At 29.6% G+C, this 19,902-nt stretch overlaps 2 protein-coding genes and 2 pseudogenes across 2 annotated transcripts; 1 reads left to right on the forward strand and 3 right to left on the reverse strand.

Annotated features, from left to right (window-relative positions):
• Positions 1–3,095: 3,095 nt before the first annotated feature.
• LOC120192185 lies at positions 3,096–4,924 on the forward strand (annotated as a pseudogene).
• Positions 4,925–5,128: 204 nt separating this feature from the next.
• On the reverse strand, positions 5,129–6,640 carry LOC120192413 (high mobility group B protein 1-like). Its single transcript, XM_039195201.1, has 7 exons — positions 6,562–6,640; positions 6,262–6,381; positions 6,125–6,182; positions 5,998–6,042; positions 5,632–5,712; positions 5,474–5,542; positions 5,129–5,366 (listed from the first exon to the last, which is right to left on the reverse strand). The coding sequence occupies exons 1-7, from the start codon at positions 6,627–6,629 to the stop codon at positions 5,334–5,336; spliced, it is 474 nt and encodes a 157-aa protein (XP_039051132.1). The 5' UTR covers positions 6,630–6,640; the 3' UTR covers positions 5,129–5,333.
• A 7,832-nt stretch (positions 6,641–14,472) lies between these two features.
• Positions 14,473–16,809, reverse strand: LOC120192267 (annotated as a pseudogene).
• A 318-nt stretch (positions 16,810–17,127) lies between these two features.
• On the reverse strand, positions 17,128–17,680 carry LOC120192419 (nuclear transport factor 2B-like). The gene is made up of 2 exons (XM_039195211.1): positions 17,365–17,680; positions 17,128–17,283 (listed from the first exon to the last, which is right to left on the reverse strand). Exons 1-2 carry the CDS (start codon positions 17,665–17,667, stop codon positions 17,209–17,211), a joined length of 378 nt encoding a protein of 125 aa, XP_039051142.1. The 5' UTR covers positions 17,668–17,680; the 3' UTR covers positions 17,128–17,208.
• Between the last annotated feature and the right edge of the window lie 2,222 nt (positions 17,681–19,902).

Below are 19,902 nucleotides of genomic sequence, written 5' to 3' on the forward strand. Positions count from 1 at the left end.
AATGAACCACAAAAGAAGATCAAACAACTGAAAGACCACCGACAAAACATAAATCAGACTCGAGCAACGTAAAAAGCTATCCACGAACGCATAATGGGTATCCAAATTAAATCTGATGGTTCAAAGCAGGAAAAATAAACAATATAACATATAAGCGACATCTTAATTAGTTATGATGATGTCAAATTATCCCTTAAAAAAATAAGTGAAAACAATAGTTAAACGATCGAAAAACACGTCAAAAGACGGAATAAAATGTGTCATAAATGCATATGAAAACTTGTCATACAAATAGACTTATTAAAAAATAAAGATATAATATAAAATAAAAGAATAAAACGAACACCGATAATAGGCAACCAATATTAAAATTGTTGCCGTCACCAATTAACAAAGTCGGGGAATGAACGGTTTAACCTCATTAATTTTTAGAAATCAAAAGCATTATTTTCTTGAGTTAATAAGGCTTATTTCAAGGAGAGATACCCAAAGTATTTGAAAGTAAAACATATCGAAAGCTTTATTCAAAAAGAGATCATACGGTAAAGTAAATCAAAAAGAATAATTTTGAGTTACTAAGGCTTATTTAAAAAATATATATTCAAATTAGATCATTTTTAGGTATATATATATATATATATATATGGGTACGAATCCCAATGACCTCGGCTGTAAAAGAAATTATTGTTATTTCTTAAGGTCTCGGATTCGAATACCGGGAATGCTAGGGGTACGAGCATTCAATGTTAAATGGTTAAGAGTTATCTTTGAACAGATAATACCTTGTATTTACCCCAAATTAATAAAAATAGTTTATATGTGAAAAATAGATATCTAAAATATTTTTTTGAATATCAATATCTAAAATTGTCTTTAATTCTTGTACTCATACGAGTCTAATTAAATTTAAAAAATTATGTTTGACAACTTAAAATCAATAAATTTATCGTGATATTATCAAATATTGTCTTGTTTATATATGATTTTTTAAACCGTCTAAATATAGTCTTTAGAACACAACATATTGAATGATTGAGTACAAAATTTATATTTTTTTTTTGTTGAAAGATGGGTACTTTGTATTGATAATGATACAAGGTACACTACCCCATGGATCTCATTAAAAAACTTCCCTAAACCTATCGGAAGAAAAAGAATATATCATGAGGTGGAAAGAGCATAGAGGCATGACTCACACAACATCACACAAAAATAATCGAAACCTACCAACGTAGTAGCTCTAACCATCCTACTAGGAAACACACTGCCTAAGAACAGAAGACAACAGAGAACCAACTAACCAGAATAAATGCAAAAATCTACAACACGAAAAACAGAAACCAGTCGAAGTGAACAAATCAGTAGGAACAGCAGTACAACTAGACACAACCTCCGCTAAAACAACAAGAAGAACCCAACACAGAACTCTTCGAAATCCTCCAAAACTTGGATTCGGGAAAAGAAAACAACCATCAGCACACCAACCAGTCAACCCTATCCGCCGAACGAGCCTCCACTGAAAGAGCAAATAAAGGACTACCTAGCTCCAAAACAACAAGCACAAATCCTAATAAACAGAAACCTGACCTTCGAAATGAAAAGACCACCATAACACCCCGAATAACAAGATTTCACACCCATGGAACTTCCAATTAAAACACTCCCATCTACCTTCTCGACAAAAACCTATAAAGACCAAGACTCACACCACCTCAGACAAAAAGCTTAGGCGTTTTCACACTATAGAATCCTATGATACTCCCCGAACCTGACACCCCACTGCAAATCGAACTAAAACACATAGAATCCATAATAATAACCAATACCTTCAAAATCACTTAATAGAACTCAAAGACCGAAACGCTAGAACCTTAAGAACCCCTACAGTAATGTAACTACCCTCAACACCTTACAAATACAAGATTTATATATATATATATATTGTTGTTTTCCAGTTTGACTCGTGCTTAAGCATATCTTGAATATTACTGTGTATATTTTTTAAATAAAATTCATATAATTTTTTCACATTTTTGGCCTATTATTGTTATTTTAATAATGGATGACATCAATATGAGAGTAATTATTCAAAAAAATCTACCACATTGATAAAGAAATGTCCAACAAAACGTACTTTTTAAAATATGTTTTTTTATGTACACGTCTTTATCAAAAAAATCATTTTAATAAATAATATTATTTGAATATCATTATGATAAATGATGTTATTTTGGGTATTAATCCATTAATATTGTCATGTACAATGTTATCGTTTATATACACAAGGACAAGCCTTTGCTTTCCTAGTGTTAAAATAGTCCACTTTACTGTGAGAGACATCTTATCTTCTTTGAAGTGCGGAGCACGACACCGTAGCCTTAATGGGAAATTTTCAACATTAACCTTTCTAAATTTGAGAATTTAAATATAAGGTAATGGTAAATTTTCAATTTGACCTCCAAAAATAATAAAATTTCAGTTTAATCTCTTTAAAAATGTTTAATTATATATTTTTTAATAAATTTGGGTTGTATCCAAGGTGATATCTATTTAAAGACTTTCAATTATTTAATAATTAACACTTCCTAATGTTAAAATAGTCCACTTTACTGTGAGAGACATCTTATCTTCTTTGAAGTGTGGAGCACGACACCGTAGCCTTAATGGGAAATTTTCAACATTAACCTTTCTAAATTTGAGAATTTAAATATAAGGTAATGGTAAATTTTCAATTTGACCTCCAAAAATAATAAAATTTCAGTTTAATCTCTTTAAAAATGTTTAATTATATATTTTTTAATAAATTTGGGTTGTATCCAAGGTGATATCTATTTAAAGACTTTCAATTATTTGATAATGAACACTTATATTTTGACATATTCTATGCTTGAACATGAGATCTCGAGAGATAACAATAAGTTCCTTAACCACGAAGATAATTAAAAAAATATTTTTTAACAAAAATTTAAAAGTTGACGTGAAAATAAAAAAAAGATAATCATTAGTACTAAATTTATGATTATGGCATCATGATCTATAACTATAAAATGTTTTTATATATTGACGAAAAAAACAAATCATACAAGTCCAAAATCTTCCACATGCCGACAAAATTGGCTGAAATAGCTTTCCCTGTTCCGCCAAAACCTAGCAATGCCAATGTTCTTCTCTGTGCAATTCTCCTCGCCTACGGTCATCACCCATCTTCCCTCAAAACCCTTCTCGCACGTGCCACACCACCACCACCTCGCATTCAACATCCTCCTCTCTCCTCACTCGCCAAAATCTCCACTCTGCTCCACCATAGGGCACTTCACACTCAATTACCACGGCAAAGAAGAAGAAGCCCTTGATGGGGGAGTAGAAGTCGACCGAACGCTCCGATTGGGACTACGGAGAGAGGCAATGCCGATACACGTGGCGATCATCATGGACGGGAACCGGAGATGGGCACGGTCGAGAGACTTGCCAGTGAGATCCGATTGTGGAGCTCTGTTGTAAATGGGGGATAAAAGTTCTGAGTGTCTTTGCTCTCTCTAGTGATAATTGGTTTCGCCCCAAAGTTAGTTTTGTTCTGGTTTTTTTTTTTTACCTCTGAAAATTGTTTCTTTTAGTTGGAGTTTAAGTTTATAGCAATTATATCATTGCAGGAGGAAGTGGAACTTTTAATGAGTTTGTTTGAATGCAGGAGGATACTGGGATCTTTTGAGGTAATATATTTCTCATCTTCCATTATCGTTATGCTGTTCATGTTTAAAGTCTGTAGCTGTTAACCGATAAATGAGAGAAAATTGAAAAAATTAAACTAGCCAATGTTTTTTGTTTTCTCTTTATATCTCTCGATAGAAATCATCTAGATTATTGGGTTTAGGATAACAATAGGTTCTTGAATTGCATGAATGAAAATTTATGTTGTGATATAAGTTTCTCAAACATTACTGCACATCAACAAATAAAATTTTAAGATGGATATAATCAATAAAATAATAAATAATTTCTCATCAACATAAATTTTTATATAACAAGTACAAATAAAATTTTAAGATGGATACAATCAATAAAATATTAAAATAATTACTTAAAAGAATATTTGAATTTTACCCTGACCAGTGTGCATCTATTCAAGAAAGAAAGCTCCTAATGTTTCACTTCTCGATTGCCTTGCTTTTCTTTAAGCTGAGTCTCCTTTTAATAAAATATAAAGATCAAATTCTACTAATAGACCCCGTATTAGTGGAAGTTACAGATTTAATCCTTTTATCTAATTTGATACTTTTAATTTATATACTATTTGAATTATCTGTAATCCTTGTACTCTAATCTGATCATTTTTAATTTATATACTGTTTGACCTTTGAAAGTTATTTTTAATCTATAAATATAAATGCTATGAGTCTTCAATTTTCTCGCATAATTTCCATTGATTCCCCGTTTTGACTTGTTGACAGCTTCTAAGGAAAAAAGTGGTGATATGTTGTCTTGCTCTTATAACAGGGCAAATATCAGAGTAACTGTCATTGGAGATCTACCTAAGCTCCCTGAGGCCCTTCAGGAACTGATACTCAACTTGGAGGAAACCACTAAGAACAATACACATTTTCAACTAATCATAGCTGTCAGTTACAAATGTCGTTCAAGCTTGCCAAAGGCTAGCTCTAAAAGCAAAGCATGGTCTTATCGAGCCTACTGACATCAACATATCTCTAATGGAACAGGAACTACAACGAATTGCACAGAATTCCCCTATCCAGACCTACTCATACGACCAGCGAAGAGTCTACAGTCGGCAATTTCATGTTATGGCAGTTACCATATACCGAGTTATTCTTTGCACAAACACTATGGCCTGATTTCGGAGAAGCCGAGTTTTTGAAGGCGTTGCTAGCCTTTCAGCAACGGCAGAGAAGGTACGGTGGATGAAGGGGGTTTATGTTAATAAATTGGTGGAGGCACAAATTATTGTCACATCTTATGTACATTATGGCAAAGCTGTTTATTTAAGTTTTTTGGGAACCAGAATACAATTATGCTAATCACCAAGGGGACTTCAAATGTCTTGACAAATATATATATATATATATATAAGAACAACAAAGGAAAAAAGATTGAAGTAAGTTCAACAGCTAAATTTAATGAGACATGATGCATAGTATCTCACTAGGGTGTGCATCTTCCTGTTAGTAAATATATACTGGATAAACAAGAAAGATACTAAAGCATCATGAAGCTAAGGTATTCAAAGAGCTACAATTTGACCCACAAGTATGAACATACAAAATATAGATGCTTTCTGCAATGTTTAATCATTTCGTGTCCAAAGTAACCACCGACTTTCAATCATCATCGTCCTCCTCTTCGTCATCGTCCTTCCAAAAGGTGGCACAACATCAGATTATAGAAGGGACATGCAAACAAGTAATGCACGTAAAAACATGACCCAAAGAGATGCAGACAGATATTAAAACTAAATTACCTCTCCACTGGCTCCATTCTCTTCATCATTCGCCTCTTCAGCATCCGCCACACCATTAGCAGAAGTTCCCTATCAATTATGACAGTTCTAAAAAAATCAGTAAAAAGTAGAGCAAAATCATTGTTTGAAATGAAGAAATCATAAGGCAATTTGTTCACCTGCTTCTTGTTGTAGTCCTTCATTTGCTTTTCATAGTCACCCTTCCTTTTTTGAGCTTTGGCCTCATATGGGGCTTTGTCCTTCATAAACATGCAATAAAGTCATCAAAGGAAACTATTACAGTTAGGAACAACCCTTTCATGAAAATGGAAATTTTACCTACTGCGACCACTAATTTGCGCCACCAATGGAAGTGTTTAGAAGAAATGATAATGCATATGCCAATGTTCAGAGTTTCATACAGTATAAGCCACAAAATTCCAAAGTTGAAGCCAAAAAAGATGGAGATGTTTATCAATGTCAAAGTCCATGCAGATGGAGTATTCTGACAAACAACATCTATATAATAAGGTTTCAGAACTTACTTCCTCGGACATGGATTTCCATTTCTCACCCGCAGCTTTTCCAACCTTCAAGCAAAGAAATTCAAATTAACAACCATAGCATTCCCAAAACATAACTTCAATAACATGCTCTAAGATTGCAACTTACTGCCGATACAGCCTTCACATTAGGATTTTCCTTCTTGAAAGTAGTTCTAAACTCTGCGCTGTTACACAAAGAAGATTAATCTCAATAAAAAAAATAGAGCACCACATTCAAGTAATTATATTTATACAAATACATACAGGAAAACAAAAGCACTAGGAGGCCTCTTTGGTTTGTTGGGGTCTTTATTAGCTTTTCTCTCCTTCTTAGCTTTCTGAACCCTGCTTCTATCGACAGTTGCCTTCCGCTTCCCAACCTTTCTGAAAAAGAATAAGAGAGTAATATACATCACTGCAATATTCCTATATCAACCATATTCATATCTAAAAATCCATTAAGCATCAACAAACTCATGACTTAACAAACTCCACTGACACGACTAGCAATTATCGTACGTGAAATTAATTATGATGTAAAAAGAGAAGAAAAGCATAACTAACCTGTCATCAGCAGGCTTCAAGGCTGTAGTTGTGTTCTTCACAGCACCTTTACCTCTAGCTCCTGTCATTCTACAGTAACCAAAAATGAAAAAAGAAGCAATAATCACTTATATAACATGCAATCAAAATTCAGCATATAATGAACAATTTGACTTCGATCTTTTTAAAAGTACTAGAATAATTATATAATAATACATAAAACAAATGATTTTCAATAACAAGCTACTCTCAAGAAATTGCAACTTAATTTATCACATAACTCGAAAAAAATCCAGGAAAATAACAGAATTCCGTAACATGAGTTGCTTAGATAATCCTATTCCTATTATGATTATTTACAAATTAAAAAAAAAATTATTAAAAAAGAGAAACATAATTGCTATTTTATTCAATTTTGCTTGTTTGCTTCACCTTTCTAATTAATTAAAAATATTAAAAAAATAAGAACAAACATGGAATTCTCGAGAATACCAATACCTCGAGAGAGAAGATTACAGACGACAGATGCTTTTGGAGACAAAAAAAAAGAAAAACAAAAGTAGGAATCGCTGAGTTTTCTTGAGATATCAAGAGGGGCAGAGAAAGAGAAAGGAGAGGAGGGGCAGAGAGCGGTGAAAAAACTTGAAATGACCTGTATTCAAGTCAACAAATTTATGAGTTGTTGGAGTTGATTAATAACCCATATTTTATTTGAAAATTTATAAAATTCAGATAAATCAAATTATTGAATTTTTATTTAAATTTAATTATAAATATTTATAATATTATTTATTTTTATAATTTAAATGATATTTATAATTATATTCATATATATATATATATATATATATATTCATATTTATTCATATATTATATAAATATATCATACATATCTAAAAAATTCGACTCAAACTTAAAAAATTAATCTTCAATTATAAAATTTTGAACTGAATTAAATTTATAAAATTATAAATCGAATCGAGTTAAATTATTTTAAATCAAATCAAATAAAAAAACAATTTTTTAAATTTGAATTTAGTTTTACTCAACTCACCAAAAGAAGTCAATACTCAATGAGGGTTACTTCACAGGAAATAGCCGGTTAGATGTATTCTAGAACGTGGTTGATGATTTTATTAGGATTATCTCAGGAAAGACGGGTTAATATAAGGTTAATATACGGCAGTACCGGATACATTAAAATGTATTTAATAAATTCGGTTTAGCGGTACCTATTATGTTGACAACTAATAATGTTTTAGGTATAAAATATGAAAAACTATTAAAAAATTTGGTAACCGGGTTTATCGGTAAGTATCTATCCTTTTTATAAAAGTGTCCATACTTTTAACATATCAAGTAAATTTTACCGGTTTGTCATAATGAATCTGGTTTTGTCATATTTTTACCTGTTATATTGTAAAGTATCTATCTTTTTATAAAAGTGTCCATACTTATTTCACTGTGAAAATATTTATTATTATCTTTGGTTATATTGTTAAATTTAAATTCTAAATATATTTTATAAAATATCAAAAACAAAATAATTTTGTGTGTAAATAAATTTAAATTAATATTGTAGGTGGGAACATGAAAAAAACATTAAAAAAAAATTGAAACATAAATACATAACTTTAAAAAAAGTATTTATCATTTTTATAAAGTGTCCATACTTATTTAACTGTGGAAAACATATTTATTATTATCTTTTGTTAATATTGTTAAATTTAAATTCTAAATAATATTTTATAAAATATCAAATAATTTTTTGTGTAAATAAAATTATTAAATTAATATTGTAGGTGGAAAACATGAAACACTATTAAAAAAATTGAAACATAAAATTACATAACTTTAAAAATATATATATCATTTTTATAAAAGTGTTTTACTTATTTCACTGTGGAAAAATATTATTATTATCTTTGGTAATATTGTTAAATTTAAATTCTAAATTTTATAAATATAAATAAAATCAAATAATTTTTTGTGTAAATAAAATATTAAATTAATATTATAGGTGGAAAAACATGAAACACTATTAAAAAAATTTGAAACATACATAAATAACTTAAAAAAAAAGTATATATCTTTTTATAAAAGTGTCCATACGTAAATAAAGTAGGTCTAAGTCATGACCAGAAATAAAAAATATATAAAACTATGATAACAAAATGATAAAACCGGTAAAACGTTACCGGATATATGAAAGTGTCGATACTTTATATAAGGATCGACACTTTGTGAATTTAAAAAGAGAAGCAGTTTAGCGCTTATAATGGGTGATACTTAAAAAAATATATCGATCCACAACGATATAACAGGTAAAAATATGATAAAAACCGGTATCAAAATGATAAAACGGTAAAATGATACCGAAATATTGAAAGTGTCGATACTTTCGTAAGTACGTGTAATAAATTATCGACACTTTCAAAGAAATAGGTAATTATCATTTCGAAAGTCGACACCTGACATAAAAAAGAATCGACACTTTTGTATTTGTATCGATTAAATATAAATAACATATCCGATCAAAAATAAGCTAATCTCCTCTGAAAATAGATAGAACGGACGAGTTTTGAAAGCGAAGCGTAATTGTTGCTGCATTTCAGAAGGCGTTTCTAAAGCGAAGTTTGTTTGTTTGTTGCTGCAGTAGAATCGAAAAGTATGTTGTCGAAACCCTAATTTTTATATTACAGTAATCGCGATATGGTTTTTATGTGTTGTTTGGGGTTTTGTAGTAAATAAGCATTTGGAACGATTGCAGGTAGAAAGTGATATTCAAGAAAAATATAATGTCGATACTTTTATTAAATATATAGGTAGAAAATGATATTATAGGAAAATATCACTTCTGGAGACACATTCAAATCAACATAGCTGGGTGCAGAAGCCTTCGCATCATTAGTCCACCTACTTTGAATCAAAGCGGGCAAAGTGTAGTCCAATTGACTTCAAAATGTATCGATCCTTTTTATAAAAAGTATGGACACTTCAATATAATAGGTAAAAAAATATGATTAATAGGTGCGCTTATATAATGTAATAGGTCGTTTATATAATGTAATATGATGTAATAGGTAGCGCTTATATAATGTAATAGGTATCGTTTATATAATGTAATAGGTAGTTGTAAAGTATCTATCCTTTTTATAAAAGTGTCCATACTTTTTTTCATTGTGGAAAACATTAATTTAAGGTTATCTTTTGAGTGAGTTTTAAGATATTAATTTAGTAATTATAGGCGTCTAATGATTTATTTTTACGTTTACGATATATATTATTATTAAATTAAAAACAATAAACATATATATACATATTTATTATCTCTTGATTATATTGTTAAATTTAAATTCTAAATATTATTTTATAAAATATCAAAACAATCAAATAATTTTTGTGTAAATGAAATTATTAAATTAATATTGTAGGTGGAAAACATGAAACACTATTTAAAAAATTTGAAATATAAATTACATAACTTTAAAAAAAGTATCGATCCTTTTATAAAAAGTATGGACACTTTCATAATAGGTAAAAATATGATGTAATAGATAGCGCTTATATAATGTAATAGGTATCGTTTATATAATGTAATAGGTAGTTGTAAAGTATCTATCCTTTTTTATAAAAGTGTCCATACCTTTTTAATTGTGGAAAACATTAATTTAAGGTTATTTTTTGAGTGAGTTTTAAGATATTAATTTAGTAATTATAGGCGTCTAATGATTTATTTTTTACGTTAAGATATATATTATTATTAAATTAAAAACAATAAACATATATATTACATATTTAAAACGTTACGGATATACTATTTCACTGTGGAAAACATATTTATTATTATCTTTGGTTAATATGTTAAATTTAAATTCTAAATAATATTTTATAAAATATCAATAATCAAATAATTTTTTGTGTAAATGAAATTATTAAATTAATATTGTAGGTGGAAAACATGAAACACTATTAAAAAAAATTGAAACATAAATTACATAACTTTAAAAAAAGTATATATTATTTTTATAAAAGTGTTCATACGTATAAAAGTAGGTCTAAGTCATGAAGGAATATTAAAACGATATACCAGGTAAAAATATGATAAAACCGGTAACAAAATGATAAAACCGGTAAAACGTTACCGGATATATTGAAAGTGTCGATACTTTATAAGGATCGACACTTTGTGAATTTAAAAGAGAAGTAGTTTTAGCGCTTAATGTGTCGATACTTTAAAAAAAATATCGATCCACAACGATTATAACAGGTAAAAATATGATAAAACCGGTATCAAAATGATTAAAACCGGTAAATGATACCGGATATATTGAAAGTGTCGATACTTTCGTAAGTATCGATCATTTTATAAAAAGTATGGACACTTTCAATATAATAGGTAAAAATATGATGTAATAGGTAGCGCTTATATAATGTAATAGGTATTTAATAAATAATAGGTAGTGTAAAGTATCTATCCTTTTTATAAAAGTGTCCATACTTTTTCATTGTGGAAAACATTAATTAAGGTTATCATTTGAGTGAGTTTTAAAATATTAATTTAGTAATTATCGGCGTCTAATGATTTATTTTTACGTTACGATATATATTATTATTAAATTAAAAATAATAAACATATATATTACATATTATTATTATCTTTGATTAATATTGTTAAATTTAAATTCTAAATATTATTTTATAAAATATCAAAACAATCAAATATTTTTTTGTGTAAATGAAATTATTAAATTAATATTGTAGGTGGAAAACATGAAACACTATTAAAAAAATTGAAACATAAATTACATAACTTTAAAAAGAGTATCGATCCTTTTTATAAAAAGTATAGACACTTTCAATATAATAGGTTAAAAATATGATGTAATAGGTAGCGCTTATATAATGTAATATGTATCGTTTATAATGTAATAGGTAGTTGTAAAGTATCTATTTTTTTTAAAAGTGTTCATACTTTTTCATTGTGGAAAACATTAATTTAAGGTTATCTTTTGAGTGAGTTTTAAGATATTAATTTAGTAATTATAGGCGTCTAATGATTTATTTTTTACGTTACGATATATATTATTATTAAATTAAAATAATAAACATATATTACTATTTATTATTATCTTTGATTAATATTGTTAAATTTAAATTCTAAATATTATTTTATAAAATATCAAAACAATCAAATAATTTTTTGTGTAAATGAAATTATTAAATTAATATTGTAGGTGGAAAACATGAAACACTATTAAAAAAATTGAAACATAAATTACATAACTTTAAAAAGAGTATCGATCCTTTTTATAAAAAGTATGGACACTTTCAATATAATAGGTAAAAATATGATGTAATAGGTAGCGCTTATATAATGTAATATGTATCGTTTATATAATGTAATAGGTAGTTGTAAAGTATCTATCCTTTTTATAAAGTGTCCATACTTTTTTCACTGTGGAAAACATTAATTTAAGGTTATCTTTTGAGTGAGTTTTTAAGATATTAATTTAGTAATTATAGGCGTCTAATGATTTATTTTTTACGTTAATATATATATTATTAAATAAAAAATAATAAACATATATTACATATTTATTATTATCTTTGGTTAATATTGTTAAATTTAAATTCTAAATATTATTTTATAAAATATCAAAACAATCAAATAATTTTTTGTGTAAATGAAATTATTAAATTAATATGTAGGTGGAAAACATGAAACACTATTAAAAAAAATTGAAACATAAATTACATAACTTTAAAAAGTATCGTCCTGGACACTTTCAATATAATAGGTAAAAAATATGATGTAATAGGTAACGCTATATGTAATAGGTATCTTTTATATAATGTAATAGGTAGTTGTAAAAGTATCCTTTTTATAAAAGTGTTCATACTTTTTTCACTGTGGAAAACATTAATTTAAGGTTATCTTTTGAGTGAGTTTTAAGATATTAATTTAGTAATTATAGGCATCTAATGATTATTTTTTACGTTACGATATATTATTTTTAAATTAAAAACAATAAACATATATATTACATCTTATTATTATCTTTGGTTAATATTGTTAAATTTAAATTCTAAATATTATTTTATAAAATATCAAAACAATCAATAATTTTTTGTGTAAATAAAATTATTAAATTAATATTATAGGTGGAAAACATGAAACACTATTAAAAAAATTGAACTAAATTACATAACTTAAAAAAGTATCCATCCTTTTTATAAAAGTATGGACACTTTCAATATAATAGGTAAAAATATGATGTAATAGGTAGCGCTTATATAATGTAATAGGTATCGTTATATAATGTAATAGGTAGTTGTAAAGTATCTATCCTTTTTATAAAAGTGTCCATACTTTTTTCATTGTGGAAAACATTAATTAAGGTTATTTTGAGTGAGTTTTAAGATATTAATTTAGTAATTATAGGCATCTAATGATTATTTTTTACGTTACGATATATTATTTTTAAATTAAAAACAATAAACATATATTACATCTTTATTATTATCTTTGGTTAATATTGTTAAATTTAAATTCTAAATATTATTTATAAAATATCAAAACAATCAAATAATTTTTTGTGTAAATAAAATTATTAAATTAATATTATAGGTGAAAAACATGAAACACTATTAAAAAAATTGAAACATAAATTACATAACTTTAAAAAAAGTATCCATCCTTTTTATAAAAAGTATGGACACTTTCAATATAATAGGTAAAAATATGATGTAATAGGTAGCGCTTATATAATGTAATAGGTATCGTTTATAATGTAATAGGTAGTTGTAAAGTATCTATCCTTTTTATAAAAATGTCCATACTTTTTTCACTGTAGAAAACATTAATTTAAGGTTATCTTTTGAGTGAGTTTTAAGATATTAATTTAGTAATTATAGGCGTCTAATGATTTATTTTTTACGTTACGATATATATTATTAATAAATTAAAAACAATAAACATATATATTACATATTTATTATATCTTGGTTAATATTGTTAAATTTAAATTCTAAATATTATTTTATAAAAATATCAAAACAATCAAATATTTTTTTGTAAATGAAATTATTAATTAATATTGTAGGTGTGGAAAACATGAAACACTATTAAAAAATTGAAACATAAATTAATAACTTTAAAAAGAGTATCGATCCTTTTTATAAAAATTATGGATACTTTCAATATAATAGGTAAAAATATGATGTAATAGGTAGCGCTTATATAATGTAATAGGTATCGTTTATATAATATAATAGGTAGTTGTAAAGTATCTATTATTTTTATAAAAGTGTCATACTTTTTCACTGTAGAAAACATTAATTTAAGGTTATCTTTGAGTGAGTTTAAGATGTTAATTTAGTAATTATACGCGTCTAATGATTTATTTTTTACGTTACGATATATATTATTAAATTAAAAACAATAAACATATATATTACATATTTATTATTATCTTTGGTTAATATTGTTAAATTTAAATTCTAAATATTATTTATAAAATATCCAAACAATCAAATAATTTTTGTGCAAATGAAATATTAAATTAATATTGTAGGTGGAAAACATGAAACACTATTAAAAAAAATTAAAACATAAATTACATAACTTTAAAAAAATATCGATCCTTTTTATAAAAAGTATGGACACTTTCAACATATTATAATGTAATAGGTAAATTGCAATGCTATCGGTATAAATATACCGGTTACTTATAAAATAGGTAAATATAAGCTACCTATTACATATATAAGATACCTAGTATGTTATTGTACTTTATAATATTTCCGGTTAAATATAATAATCGGTCTAAATTTTAACCGGTCACTTTTAACCAGTCACGCCGTATATTAGCCGTTTTTTTTTTAGTCACGCCGTATATTAGCCGTTTTTTTAGGCGCCGCACCGCAGAACTACCCAGATTTCAACCAAGATCCTCCTTGTATAAACTCAGCCACAGTGAATTTTTTGGCCTCTTCGCCACTAGTAATGACATGAAAGCCTGGCCATTTCACTAGGTTGCTAGTGTCGGCTCTTGGTCCCATGTTCATGTACTCCCCATAGTACAATGTCTTCAAGGAAATCCCCACTCCAAACTGACCACCCCGAGGGTCAATATGGTCACCAATGTAGGATTGCATCACGACAGTTCGTGAATACTCTTTCCAGGGCCGGCCTAAATATGTCTTGATGGAGGCTTTAACAGGCTCAAGATCAGCACTTGCTATTATGTTACAGCTTTGGATCGAAGTCCAAGTGTTTTGGTTTGGGTCTATTCTGCCTTGAGCAGTGATCATATTTGATTGTGAGTTCATGGGTTTTCAGGCCACGAGTTAGCAGTTCTGGAACAACACAACTGCATTACCAAATATGAAGTCCACCGTGCTCGTGATGTAGGAATCTCTGTAGAATTGGCGGTTCGAGTGGGCATAAAGTGTGTCTTGGTAAGCATCGATCTTGTGTCTTGTGCCATAAATCCATCACCAACAGCCGCTGCATTGTAGAAAGCAAAACTGCCTTAGCTGCTCTTATGGTTCAATGAAGGATAATAACTGTAATCTAATTATTCAAGTAGGAACAAATCTTTACCAATGGTGGCTGAATTGAAGGTTGTGGATTTTACCAATGGTGGCTGAATTGAAGGTTGTGGATCCATCGACGACATTTAAGCTACCGGTGATTATAGTCAAATTCAGGCCGTCACCAACAATCATCAAATTCTTTCCTTTTCCAATCTCAACGTTTTTTTTTGTAAGTACCCTTTTTCACATAAATTATGTATCTGGTCTCGCTTTTATCTGGTGCAGCTGCCACAGCTTCTCCTAACGTCTTGTAGTTGCCACTTCCATCCTTGGCCACCACAACATTGGCCTTGACTTCATTAGGCAAAGCCTGTAAAAGCTTTCGATTGTTCTTCCGACCCATGATGGAAATCCATCAACCAACGGATCGTCATTAAATTATGTGTTAATAGGAGAAACTGAAACCAGAATGGCTAGGGAAGTTCTTGGTCTCGATATAAGGTCACCGAGCACTGGTTCCATAAGGCTCTTCACTGACCCTTGTAGCCCATCCCAGCATGTGACATGGTTAGTAAGCACGCTACTTAGCCATGACTGACCATTTATGCCAATTAACATCTCGTCTTTCAACATCAACGATAGAATCCATGATCCTATCTCTGGATAACTCCATCAACTCCAGGCAATCGTCGAGACTCGCTTGCCCTCTGTGACTACTGATCCCATCATTGAAGCTGTGACCAGTTGATAGCACTTTGCATATGAGCTGCCGATCGCTCTAAGAAGGAATGTAGCAGATGGACATCCTTCATTCTCATGCTTTTGCTTGACGCTACTTCGGTGAGCAATGATGTACATGATCTCTAGTCAACAACACTCTCGCAATAGTCATATGGCAGGCGATAATTAGTATCACAGGAGCTAAATCTAACTAAACGAATGGCAGCCAGAGCAGCTAAGCATATGAGGAGTACCGATGTGAAAATTAGGGGGAGAATCCTGCTCTAAGAAGCTCTTGGCCTGCCTAGTAGAGGCTGACGGGTATTGCCATGATATTAGGTGAGCTTGATCTGCTTACCTGCGGTCGTAGGCTCTTTTGGCCTAAACAATCCTTAAATAAGCAAGGGACTCAATGATGGGATTTTCCTTAATCAAATCATTAATAAACAAAAATTAAGGGGATAATGTATGAAATTATGACACGTAGATCGAAAGAAGTGTTATTTAATCAACACCATTAATGAAAATGGAAGTTATCATTAGCCCTGGATTTGAGATGATCTGATCTTTTCAGTGGATTTTGTCGACTTTGGAAAAGTGGGACATTGTCACATTAGTAAACATGTTTTGGCTTTTCCTTTTTCCCAGTATTCAAGCTAAGGCTTGCTCGGCTCAGGAACATGCCCGAACCTTTTGTTTCTTGGACTAAAGCTAAAACGTTCAAACCTCTTTCCTCACTAGCTTTAATTATTGACAATTTTGGAGTAATTTAATCATGAATGGTAGAATTTCTAGAGCCTTGGATATCAAGGAATCATTATATGGCAATGCCTGCCACTTCAGAATTCAAGTGGGGGATTTTATTTCCACTTATAACGTGAGCCATCATGGAAATGCTGAAATTCACCATTAAACACAAAAAAAAAACCAATATATTCAATCACTCACCTGCTCGACCTGCACTTGTCTTCCAGTATTTCTTTTTCTTAGTATTTCTTTTTGTGTCATTTTTTCATATTTACCCTAGAACTTTGTCTAGTTATAAAAGGAAATTTGGTCTGTAGGGTAACCCGACATGGTTAATTGAAAAAACAACAGGATAGTAAGGTCAACTATTTTAAATTGTGGTAAAATGCTCTGTGTTGTACGTCAACTTGCACTAGTTTATGATCGTTCAACTTTAGAAGGACATGAGTCTAGCTGAGGGCGTTTTACTCTTAACACAATACAAACAAACACAATCGAAATGGCCCAATCAGTTTTAAAAAGCCATTTTAGTATCGTATATCCACCAAGAAAGATCATAAAGCAATGACTAGAGGAACAATTTGATCAGTGGTGAAAGATAAAGAGGAATGTGTTTCCTTCAAGTAAATGTATATTGCACCACAAATGGGGAAAAACCATTCATCCATAGTTGAGGCGGAATATGTCATTCTGCACGAAGAAATTTCCTTCAACTATGGGAACTAGATGAAACATCTGCAACATAATTCAAAATTAGACCAAAAAATGAGAATGGAAATGTTCATTAATAAAGAATGAGAGTACGAAATGACTAACCTGGCTGAACCGTAAATGGTGCTCCTCTCCGGGCAACTGCAGGCTGCCGCTGACAAAGACGACAATGCCACCAGCGAAAGTAGAAGGCTGTGAATCAGTGGTGCTTATCACATGTTGGCATTGATCAAAGGGCAAACTGGTAAGCTTAGCAGTGATGTCCTCAACACCTAGTATCTTTTGGCCCTCAAACGTCAACATGGAGGAAGGTCTGTAGAGAGATGACAGAGCTGGCCGATCATTATCGAAAAGATGGTAGTAATGATCTGTAAATGCCTTCCCGACCAAATCAATTTGTTCTTCCATTGGTTATTTTCTCTCGAAAGGTTTCCCTTCTTCTCAAGTGTGACGATGCCATGGGAATATAGGATAAATGAATCTGCCATAAAGAGAATAACATGTGGGCTAAGCTAAGTAACCAAAAAGGGACTGTCTCCCTGGATTGCCATTCAGATGACCATAGTGACCTCATATTCATTTGCTTTTAGCTTAAAGGGTAGGGATTTCTTATAGCACAAATGAAGGGTGCAATTATAATTGGAGGACGAGGAATCGACACTGCTGCCTGCAGGTGTACGCAAAGTTGGATGGGAGGAAAAAGAGTAGGGATTAGATTTGGGTCACCACCATAATTCAGAGCCTTCTGTAGCCGTCCAAATGCTCCCTATGTGATCGCCAGTGACTCATCAATCACATGCTAAAAGTGAAAATGAAGGATGTGGACCGAAAGTTGGGAATATATCATCTCTTTCCTTTTCCTTGACAAAGAATACTCTTTAGATGGATTCCAGTTTCCTAACGCTTGAAGAAGGTTTTATTAGATACCAAGTCTATGCGGTTGTTAGTCCGCAATTTTCTGCTTTTGGTATGAAAAATATACAGTCGATTTTCTCCAAAAATCACCCTTTTCAACTTTATTTTTTTGTTACACTCTTTCATCTTATTTCCCGATCTAATATCCTTTGTAGGAAGACTGGCCATGCACCGCGCCTTACGCGTGCCACGTGGAGTAAGATGCGGACCATGCATCGCGCTTTGAGGTACGTGTAAAAAATTGATTGCTAATTTTGTAAATATTTTTAAAATGGTGTCAAATATATTAATTTCTGTTAGGTGATATTTGTGTAAAAACATCAACTTTATTTATTTATTTGTGTGAAAAAAAAATACTTTCTACATTAAAATCTTTAAATATTCTTTTGCTAATTATTTTATACTCATAAAAATTTTGATTTTTGCATTAAATTATATAATATGTATATCTAGTATATGAAAACTTTGAGTGTAAGTAATTTAAAATATGAATAATTTTATAAAAGTTTTATAATTAATATATCAAAATACACAAAATGATTAAGATGCAGTGATGAAGATACGAAAGTAAATGTTAAAAAATAAGTGGTTCAAATCAAATTCTACTAAAATTTGCTAAGTTCAACAAGTTGTACACACCTCATATGTTACTGCTCATTTACCATTTCGCTTAGGTATGTGGTAGTAATTTATATTTCTTATATACAAGCTTCTTTGCTTCCTCAATTGTAATTAAAAATGAATAAATATTAAATTGTTTTTAAAAAATAATAATTAACGAATAATAATTCATTTGATCCCTCAATTGTAATTAAAAATTTATTTTAATATTTTTATATTTTTAAACAATTAATTTTAAAAGTTAATAAATTTTTCAAAAATATATGAAATTTTAATTTTTTAAATTATAAAATTTTATCATCATCATCATTTTATAAAAGAAATACTAGTTATAAAACTTTTATAAAATTATTCATATTTTAAATTACTTACACTTAAAGTTTTCTTACACTAGATTATACATATTGTGTAATTTCATGCAAAAATCAAAATTTATCGAGTTATAAAATAATTTGTAAAAGAATATTTAAAGATTTTAATGCATAAAGTTTTTTTTATGCACATACAAAAATAAATAAATAAATTGACATTTGTATATATATATCACCCTAACATAAATTAATTACATATTTAGCATAATTTTAAAAATATTTATAAAATTAGCACTCGATTTTTACAAGTTTCGCAAGGCACGGTACATAGGCCGTGACTTTCAACATGTGGCCTAAGGCACGGAAGGCGCGGTGCATAGACGCTCATTCCTGCAAAGGGTGTTAGATTAAAAAATAAAATAAAAGAGTGTCTGATAGAAAAATAAAGTTGAAAAAAGTAATTTTTGGGAAAAATCGTCAAATATACAATGGTTACAGCGGGAGCAATTTCCAACAAACAAAATTTCATGGGCCAAACTTATTTTTCTTTCTTACTCTTATTTTGATGCAAAATGGCTACATTAGTGTCCTTGAGAGAAAAAAAAAATGGTTGTCCCTTTTTCCCATATACATGGAGTAGGGGGAGATAAGATAGTAGGCTACCCGTAATATCAGGTTGAGAGCAGCTTCCGTAAGAGACCTCCGAATTATGAAATGCCCTCCGTGGGACTCGATCCAATGACCTCAAGGTTAAGAACCTTGTGCTCTACCAACTGAGCTAGATGATCATTTCTGT

The sequence above is a fragment of the Hibiscus syriacus genome, unplaced genomic scaffold (genome assembly GCF_006381635.1).
Source record: "Hibiscus syriacus cultivar Baekdansim isolate YM2019G1 unplaced genomic scaffold, ASM638163v2 tig00004205_pilon, whole genome shotgun sequence".
Taxonomy (NCBI): Eukaryota; Viridiplantae; Streptophyta; class Magnoliopsida; order Malvales; family Malvaceae; genus Hibiscus; species Hibiscus syriacus.

Coding starts and splice junctions, on each gene's coding strand:
- LOC120192413 (XM_039195201.1), bottom strand. CDS start 6,629: ATGACAGGAGCTAGAGGTAAAGGTGCTGTGAAGAACACAACTACAGCC. Junction 5,543..5,631: donor AGGACTACAACAAGAAGCAG/GTGAACAAATTG, acceptor CATAATTGATAG/GGAACTTCTGCTAATGGTGT. Junction 5,367..5,473: donor AGAATGGAGCCAGTGGAGAG/GTAATTTAGTTT, acceptor ACCTTTTGGAAG/GACGATGACGAAGAGGAGGA.
- LOC120192419 (XM_039195211.1), bottom strand. CDS start 17,667: ATGGAAGAACAAATTGATTTGGTCGGGAAGGCATTTACAGATCATTAC. Junction 17,284..17,364: donor ACCATTTACGGTTCAGCCAG/GTTAGTCATTTC, acceptor ATTATGTTGCAG/ATGTTTCATCTAGTTCCCAT.